The sequence below is a fragment of the Protomyctophum parallelum genome, assembly GCF_964188405.1.
Source record: "Protomyctophum parallelum genome assembly, chromosome: 12".
NCBI lineage: Eukaryota > Metazoa > Chordata > Actinopteri > Myctophiformes > Myctophidae > Protomyctophum > Protomyctophum parallelum.
In genome coordinates this window covers 35,544,808-35,554,807 of record NC_139712.1, presented here as the reverse complement: position 1 = coordinate 35,554,807, position 10,000 = coordinate 35,544,808, and the positions used below count along the sequence as shown (strand labels likewise).

Sequence of the window (10,000 nt, the reverse complement as noted above, 5' to 3'; positions counted from 1 at the left end):
TTGGCATTTGCTAGGCGTGTATGTGCGGAATTACCAATCTGTGCTATTTCACCGTGTCTGGGTGAGATGGTGCTCATGGTTATAACTCTATGGTAAAAAGCGTGTATAAAAAGCTCTCTCCACACGTTCACAACCCCCTTGTTGCTCAGCATCCAAATGGAAGCGGTCACAGTCGCACTGTGAACATTCCAGTAAGCTTAAGGACCACTCTGAAAGACGAGCTCCAAGAAACGATTGGAGGCAGCGAGAGAGAAAACAATAGGCAATGCACTGAGTCCACCGCCAAGGTGGAGTGCATTGCCTCTCAGGTTGTGAATGTCTTGAGGGAGCACTTTGATTTTACAATAAACCACCTGATGCTGCTCTGAACAAATAAGAAGCAGAATACAAATGAGTTGTCTCGGTATACAGCTTTGTTTTCTTGGTGTGTCCAATACTCCCTGTGGGCATTCCACTTTATACAGTTATTTATGGACGTTAGTTTTGTGATGTGTGTGGATTCCTAGAATCCAGGAAGAGTTCAATATTTATTTTCCCTATAGGCCTGTATAGTGTGTGTGTGTGTGTGTGTGTGTGTGTGTGTGTGTGTGTGTGTGTGTGTGTGTGTGTGTGTGTGTGTGTGCGTGTGTGTGCGTGCACGTGCGTGCGCCTGCGTTCTTGTGTGTGTAATTAATATATTGTATTTCAGCGTATTTTTGGGGTTCTACTGCGCAAATGTATTAAATATATGATTGGGGGTGTAAATGTATTACACATATTATTACTATTGTATTTCAGGGTATTGGGGGTCGCCAAGCGTTTGTCAGAGAGACCAAGGCGGTGAACTCTCGACGCTACGTTGCCAGTTTTGACGTTGAAAACACGACGAAGGGAGACTCCGGTCGCTATCGATGTCTCGCCCAATCAGAGCAGGGTGTGGGCGTGTCCTCATACGCCGAGCTCACTGTCAAACGTGAGTATACTGCATTCTGATTGGTCCATCTACTCTGTGGATTATATTTAGAATATTAATAGTGTTATGATGAGGAATATTTTATTAGAAGAACAATACACTATTGCATGTTTAGGCCAGGAGGAGAGGAGAGGAGAGGAGAGGACTTTGGTTTTCTCAGATGTTGGTGTCATTATAGTTTAGATCAATACTCTAATAGAGGTGACATCTCTCTCTCTCTCTCTGTGTGTGTGTGTGTGTGTGTGTGTGTGTGTGTGTGTGTGTGTGTGTGTGTGTGTGTGTGTGTGTGTGTGTGGATCAATAGCTTGTCTGATGTCTCTGTTTCAGGCAAACAACAGGGATGCACACACACACACACACACACACACACACACACACACACACACACACACACACACAGATCAGTTGTCGTGGCCACCTGACCTGACAGATATCCCACAATCCCCGGCACTTACGTAAACTCCTGATTGAACTGTCAATCAAACAGTGCTTTGTGCATGCATGCGTGTGTGTGTGTGTGTGTGTGTGTGTGTGTGTGTGTGTGTGTGTGTGTGTGTGTGTGTGTGTGTGTGTGTGTGTGTGTGTGTGTGTGTGTGTGTGTGTGTGTGTGCGTGCATGCATGCGTAAAAGAGCAAAAGAAAGTGAGATAGTTAAACCTTTATTGATCCCTTGAGAGAGAGAGAGAGAGAGAGAGAGAGACAGACACAGAGAGAGAGAGAGACAGAGAGAGAGAGAGAGAGAGAGAGAGAGAGAGAGAGAGGGAGGAGTGACAGACAGACAGACAGACGGACGGACGGTTTGCTTTGCGTGGCATTGCGTTGCATTGCATTGTGTTGCGTTTGTGGCGTCCATTTTAGATGCTAAATATAATAATAATAATATTAATAATAATATTTAGCGTCAATGCTACCGAGCTAAAATGAGGCCATTCTTGCTCTAGAAAATGCCAATGTTCCAATCGGGATCACTGGATAATCAGAAAAGACCTCTGAACATCACGCATTTTGTCAAAACCATGGAGAGCTCCGTAGATTTAGAGTTATTCATCTTTTTAGTCCAGCTGTATTCAAGAAGTGAACAGCAGCGCGAAACCGGTCAGGATCACTGAAGAAGGAAAGGCCAAGCAAAAATAAAAATAAAGAAAAGGGTTTCTTTTAATATTTTCTTTACAAAAGGAACACAGTGTTTAACATTTCAGCGAATATTATAGTTACAACCTGTGGTTGACACAACATCTATTCAGGTTGTTAATTAATGGCGTTAATTTGTGCTCTTTAATGATGCACACGTACAGCAGTAGATGCCGTGACATTTAATTTTTCCCAGGGTTCACGGCAGCCTCCGTTCCAATCTGCACAATGACTAAATGTGAGGTTCTCTGTAGCTGCCTCTGGCCCTTGAAATAATGTCTAGTTGCCACCTCCTCCTCCACCTCCCTCCATAACCTCAAGGTCCTCTTAAGGAGGGGAACAATCTGCTGGTTCATCCCGGGTTTATTGTGAGAGAAGTAGTGAACCCTCTTTGAGGACACGCACACCTCCTCTCAGTACCTGAATCTGTGACGGCCTGGCATAGACCGCCTTTATATCATCATCACCATGTGCCCTGGAGTCCCAGACAGACCCTGTCCACACCTACAGTACACACGTTTAAAACGTCTGTAAAATACAATATATCCTGTATGTTATATGGATAAGTGTCTTTCCCCCAAGGAGAGTAGGCTTTCAACACATTATAACCGTCTTTGCAACAAAAGTGTATACTTTATTTTTGACTAAATGTCAAGAGACTGTGCTACCGGCAATATGAAACAAATGTCAGAAGAGTCACATCTAACTATAAATCACTCTGTCTGTGTGTCAGACCCTCTTCAGACACAGGCAGACAGGCAGATACAGAGATCACCATGTGGGACACAGACAGACAGTTAAAACAGGTGCTATATGACAACATCGTTCGACGGGCACATACAGGTCTAGTAGTGTTATGGACACTAAGTGTTAAGAACTCCTAACGCTATGGACCAGAACTAGTGTACTTCTTCATCTGCCCACTGTTGCTGGTGGCCGACGGCTGCCTTCTAATTAGTCCTACTTGACAAAAAGTATTGGCATCTAGCTTACAGTGCCAAAGTAAAAGTACTAAACTTTAAGGTAGCAGCTGTTAATCAATGATTACTATCACTATAGAGCACCAAAGTCGGACGTCAATCGCTAGAGGGAGCTAGGTCCACGGGTTTGTTTACTTTTTTATTCGTGTTGTAGCCTAATCCCCATAGGGGATCTTAGATCACCTCTTATATGAACTGTGTTTGGGGATTATGGGGATGGGGATTTTGAGTGATACACTGGCTGACTGACTGACTGACTGACTGACTGACTGACGGGAAATGCCCAATTCCATAGTTATTCCATAGTTAACAATAAATACACATAGTCATTTGTAGAAGCAACTATAGCACAGCTTATTGTTGTTATTGTTGTTGTTTATTTGTGTTCAGAGCCCCCCTCCCCCATCGCTCCTCCACAACTGGTTGCTGTTGGCGCCACCTACATGTGGATCGAACTCAACGCTAACTCCATCAACGGAGACGGACCCATCAGAGAGAAAGAGGTACACGAGTGTGTGTGTGTGTGTGTGTGTGTGTGTGTGTGTGTGTGTGTGTGTGTGTGTGTCTGTGTGTGTGTGTGTGTGTGTGTGTGTGTGTGTGTGTGTGTGTGTGTGTGTGTGTGCGCGCACAGCCGTGCATGCATCGTGTTTGTGTGTACAACCTGATGTTGTATAATACTGCAGTTGTGTAATTTTGTGATACTGTGAATTGTTACAGGTGGAATATCGGACAACATCTGGCATCTTGATAGACACTACACCAGTGGATAAATCTCACGTTAATAATAATATTTTGTGATCATTGTACAGGTGGAGTATCGGACATCGTCAGGCATGTTGATAGACACCACGCCAGTGGATAAATCTCACGTTAATAATAATATTTTGTGATCATTGTACAGGTGGAGTATCGGACATCGTCAGGCATGTTGATAGACACCACGCCAGTGGATAAATCTCAGCTGAAGATCGGTCATCTGGACCCAGATACTGAATACTACATCAGTGTTCTGTTGACCAGACCCCTGGAGGGAGGAACGGGAAACCCCGGGCCACCTCTCAATGCCAGGACCAAATGTGCTGGTAAGTCTGTCTGTCTGTCTGTCAGTCCGTCCGTCTGTCCGTCCGTCCGTCCGTCCGTGGATTCTATGGATGTGATTGGATCATATGGGATCTTATAAGATGCTATATGGATAAGATTTGATACTATTGATGCGATTGGATGCTATGTGTATGAATAGATGCTATGGATGGACATGATGATTGGATTCTAATGGATAAGATTGGATACCATGGGGGGGGGGACGATCTCATGGTTTGATAGTTCCCAGAGTTGCTTAATTAAAGGAGGGGAAGTTTGAAAGAGCTTAATTTTTGATGTAAAATGTTTACTGAATCTCCTTGAAGTGAATTGTGCTGAGCAGGAAGCTCACACACTAATTGTTGTCCTCGTTATCTAGTGATTAGTCTAATTGAAGCCTGATTGATTGGTTGCTGTCACGATGGAGCGTGTGTGCGTGCGTGCATGCATGCGTGTAGAGGGGAGAGGAGGGGGAGTGCAGTAATTCAGTTACTTAATCCTAGAACATACATGGGGCAACTGGCGGCCCGGGGGCCACATGCGGCCCCCACCTTCACTTACAGGTTAATATATCGGTATACTGATATATTTTTCATTTCAGCTGTTACAATTCCAATCATGTAAACATGACCCGCTTTAATTACTTCAGTCTAAATTAGTAGCTTAATGAGTATAGTATTGAAAGGTTATTGTCTTTTTGATGTCCAATGTATTTTTTACCTAATTTCATTAGTTAAAAACAATACTTTTCTAGATTCCAAATCAAAAATAGCAAAAGATAATTCAGGATTTAAATTCAAATATAGCAAAAATAGACGATCTACAAGCTCAAAACCCCTAAAATCTTATGATATTTAGTCAACTAAAACTAGAACAACACTAAAACATTCCGGGTGACTAAAATGTGTCTGAAAGTAAATTAAAACTATTCAAGTGACAATATGACTAAAACTCAAGCTGCCTCACGCTACAGAAACAGGAGTGCTCCATTTCCGTCACCGCTAAACCCCTTATCCCTATAGCAAAACATTTTTCAATAGTTAAAATGGCCAGTCTTCAAAAAAAACTGAACTGCAGTCTTGGTGTGTGCGAACCACTACTGTTATTTATGTGATATTTTGAACGGGTAAACGCACCTTAAGTCAGAGCGTGGTGGTCACATGAAGAGCAGTCTACACGCTCACAACGTGTCAATGTAGATTGGCTAGTTGAACTATTATGTTTTTCAAAATAGTAAAAAGGCAAGGAAGTTTAGGGATTAAGGGGTTTAGCGGTGATGAAAATGGAGCCCATGGGCTCCGGCCCCTGTATGGCCCACATGGCTCGACATGGCTTACTACACTACTGTGTGCTGTGGCCATTAGGGGGTTAATAGAGTCATTAGCATGATGATGGTGCTGTGCCCATTAGGTGGTTAATGACAAACACATTAACATGCATGTTAGCTTGATTACTGCATCTGCCTTACACGTGTGTGTGTGTGTGTGTGTGTGTGTGTGTGTGTGTGTGTGTGTGTGTGTGTGTGTGTGTGTGTGTGATAGAGAGTAGACAGAGAGAGAGAGATATAGAGAGAGAGAGGGAGCATTGTGTAGGGAACTCTAGAGAATATGAACAAGTGACAGGTAATTAATACTCTAAAGGTGGTTGCACATTGGACGTGTTTTTCGGAAAACCACTGGAGAAACGACGCTAGAATTCCGAAAATGCGCTCAGTGTGCACACTGTGCAGGGACCTTTACTGTCTCTCTCTGCTTCTTAGTTGTTCTCTCTCTCTCTCTCTCTCTCTCTCTCTCTCTCTCTCTCTGGGGTTCAAACAGTGATTATTAAATTACAGAGATCAGCGGGAGGGGGGAGGGGGGGGGCGACGACTACACTACTACAGACATGCAGCTCCTGCTCCTCGGTCACTAGATCATGAATATATAATGAATATGAAACTGTTTGCGCAAAAAGAACAGGAAACTGAAAAAGAACATGAGGAGAGGAAGGAGAGGAGAGGAGAGAGGATGGAATGATGAGGACGCGGACAAGAACAGGCATGTAGTGGAGAGGAGAGAGAGAGAGAGAGAGAGAGTGCGTGCGTGTGTTTGGCATACCTTCCACTCAGCCTGTCTTGACATGTCAACACATCCGACCCCCCCCCACACACACAAGAGTGTAACAGGGTATAGTGACCTGTGTTTAGTGTGCGTGCGTGCGTGCGTGCACGCGCGCGCCATAAACACCTACATGCTGTCTGTTTGTCTGTGTCAGAGCTCTACTGCCCCCTGGAGAGAGAGAGAGAGGGGGGGGGGTGAATGGATGATGGATTATTGTCATTACATTTTATTATTGCATCATCATTGCTTATGTCATCAGTAAGAAGGTGTCAGTCTATATAAAAATTAAAATCACACTCATATGAAGTGAGGGGCGATGATGATAATAGTGTTTTCACAGCTCTTGGAAAAGAAGCAGTTTTTCAGTGTCACAACACTGGTTGACTGTCAGGGAAATACGACATTTGTTTACTAAAGGACACCTTTTTCTTAGATTTTAACAAAATATTTTGTGTCCTTTATGATCGGGAGCAATGATATATACCTATAATATAGTACAATTATATAATAGGCTTCTGGTTTCAAAACCTTCTGCTGTTTCTGTAGCAATTTCTTTTTTTTATGATTTGTTTTAGGCTTTTGTGCCATTATTAACATGTAGAGACATGCAGCAAAGGTCGTCATGAACGTCGAACATGCGACACTCCACCAGGCCAAAGCCTATATATGTGGCATGATGTGCCTGAACCACTTGGCCAGCAGCGGGCGCCCCTGTAGCTATTTCTGCGTGTTTCCAGGTTTCTGGGAGAAAATAAATGTTTGCCGTGCACCATTCGTTACGATTTTACCTACATGCGTTTCAATTTCTGCAACGTGACGTAGGCACGTCTAATTAAAACCCATTTTGGGCGGGAACCCCTTTTGGTGTTAGCATTATGCTATGCTTTAGCTATTGAAAAATAGCAGATCTACAAGCTCATAGCACGCCACCGAGTAGCGCGCTAAGAGCTTGTAGGTCTAACGACTGACATAGAAACATAGCTTTTTCAGAAAACTGTCAGGATTTAGAAGACATTTTTAGAATCTGATCTCAGGTCAGAATGGGTTAATATTCATTGCTTTGAGTTTGTTTCGTATGGATTTGTATAGCGTGGTTTCCCTTCCCGGGGCGTGTGTTGACTGTCAAGTCACACTCCTCTGAGCAGAGCGTTCACTTCCGTCTTTGCAATACTAGCTCTTCTTCTCGTCTCCAATCCAAAGTACAAACAGACATTTCTCACCACTAAAAGTGTGTGTGTGTGTGTGTGTGTGTGTGTGTGTGTGTGTGTGTGTGTGTGTGTGTGTGTGTGTGTGTGTGTGTGTGTGTGTGTGTGTGTGTGTGTGCGTGTGTGTGTGTGTGCGTGTGCTTGTGCTTGTGTGTCAGTGACACACACGGCTTAAAGCAGTGTGTGACATTGTCAGATGGTGAAGGACAAGCCACACGGAGACTGTAATACTTAAAGACAACTATAGCTTTGATCTGAGAGAGAGAGAGAGAGAGAGAGAGAGAGAGAGAGAGAGAGAGAGAGAGAGAGAGAGAGAGAGAGAGAGAGAGAGAGAGAGAGAGATACAGATACAGAGAGAGATACAGAGAGAGAGAGAGAGAGATACAGAGAGAGAGATACAGATACAGAGAGAGATACAGAGAGAGAGAGAGATACAGAGAGAGAGAGATACAGATACACAGAGAGAGAGAGAGACAGAGAGAGATACAGAGAGAGAGATACAGATACAGAGAGAGAGATACAGATACAGAGAGAGAGAGAGAGAGAGAGATACAGAGAGAGAGATACAGATACAGCGACCGTTAATCAGGGTCAATCAGGTTCAATCGGGGGCACAAGTGTAAGGCGGTCAACATGAGACAGAAAAGGCTGCCATGTTTTACTGAATTTGGAGATTGAGCCACGCAATGTATATTTAATTTTTTCAAATTCTAAAAAATACAGTATGTCAGATATCCAACGGGAATGTGAAGGGGGGTATGTTTTTTTCCAATGCATGAGAATAAGACGTCTTGCCAGAAGCGTCACAAAAGCGACAAGGTCAGATTGATATTTAGGCAGGGGGATAGTATCAGGAAGGACGCCAAATAGGGAAATAATAGGGGATGGCTCTATGGGAAACTGTAACTGTGTAACACATCTGAAATAGTATCAAATATAGCTGACCAAAAAGACTGTAACGCTGGACAGGTCCAAAACATATGAAGAAGATTAGCTGGAGCCTGGTGGCATCTATCGCACGTTGGATCAACACTATCATAAATCCTGGCTAACCGAACCTTGGTCCAGTACACCCGGTGGAGAAATTTACATTGCAACACCCCATGTTTAGCACATATTGATGAAGAATGAACACGACCCATAATGGCCTCCCAGGTTTCATCAGAAATTTCTTCCTCCAGGTCCTGGGCCCAAATATTCTTATCGGCAGTGGTTGAGGGTAAATGAAGGTCAAATAATGAGGTATAGAGTGACGATATCTTTCCCTTAAGACTAAGAGGAGCTGACGCTATAATTATGTCTATAGGTGAATTAGGTGGAATAGTCGGGAAACTAGTACATTTTTGGCGAACAAAATCACGGACTTGCAAGTAATTGTACATCATTTTGACACTTTCTCTGGCAATGCGACCTTAGGTTCTCTCATATAAATAAAGCTCAATTGAACCTAAAGAAAGAGAGAGAGTCAGAGTCAGTGAGAAAGACAGACAGGAGACAGACATACAGACAGAGAGACAGAGCTGTAGTGTATTGTATGTGTGCCTGTAGGTGTTGTGTTGTATTTCATAACTAACAATATGTTACCATGACAACCTCTGTCTGTAACACGCACGCACGCACGCACGCACAAAAGTGACATATTGTATGTGGCAACATGTCGTCTGATAACACAACTCTTCTGCTTGTTATTTATTTAGTAATTATGAATTATGTAGCTGTGTGTGTGTGTGTGTGTGTGTGTGTGTGTGTGTGTGTGTGTGTGTGTGTGTGTGTGTGTTGAATAAAACATCAGCTGTCCATCATTCAGGCTTCAGGAGTTAAATCGCCACAGGGTGACACTGTGTGTGTGTGTGTGTGTGTGTGTGTGTGTGTGTGTGTGTGTGTGTGTGTGTGTGTGTGTGTGTGTGTGTGTGTGTGTGTGTGTGTGCGCGTGTGTGTGTGCGTGCGTATGTGAGCGCTCGCCATCCACGTGTGAGCTTGTGTGTGTGTGTGTGTGTGTCATCACATTGAATTTAAAAATGTAATACCGTTAATTATTGTTGATTACATGGCTCTGCTGAAGGTTCCATTTCAGCTGGATATATTATAATGATATAGGCAAGGACTGTCAAAATAATGTATTTTTAATCTGATTAGTTATAAATTAATTAATCTCTGTTTTGTGGTGAAATATGCCCATTATCTGTTCATGAATAGAACGAGATACATGGATATATTGTAAAAAAGAGCTTTAGGAGTGTGTGGGTGGGTGTGTGCGTACGTGCAACCGTGCGTACGTACATGTGTGGGTGTGTGCGTGCGTGCGGCCGTGCATACGTGCATGTGTGGGTGTGTGTCCCGCACTTTTTGAGAACTATTTCTGACGGATGGACTTTGGAGGCAGTGTGCCGCCTCGCGTGTTAAGTCGGTCCGACCGACAGTTGTCCAGAACTGCCAGTCGGACCGATATACCCGTGTATAGTTTATAGGGATGGAGCTCGATAACAGATACCCGAAAAAACCTGATTGACACGCTTGTTGAGTACCCGTTATCAATAAGCTTTGGGCTTATCAA

The 10,000-nt window shown here is 43.5% G+C and overlaps 1 protein-coding gene across 2 annotated transcripts in view; it reads left to right on the top strand.

Annotated features, from left to right (window-relative positions):
* The window catches only part of LOC310868026 (receptor-type tyrosine-protein phosphatase mu-like), a 123,206-nt gene that overhangs the window by 47,973 nt on the left and 65,233 nt on the right, over positions 1-10,000 (top strand). For both annotated transcript variants that reach the window (XM_083778231.1, XM_083778230.1), the window contains exons 7-9: positions 778-952; positions 3,453-3,565; positions 3,964-4,144. In XM_083778231.1, the coding sequence (XP_083634357.1) occupies positions 778-952; positions 3,453-3,565; positions 3,964-4,144 (469 nt within the window). The remainder of the gene's footprint in view (positions 1-777; positions 953-3,452; positions 3,566-3,963; positions 4,145-10,000) is intronic.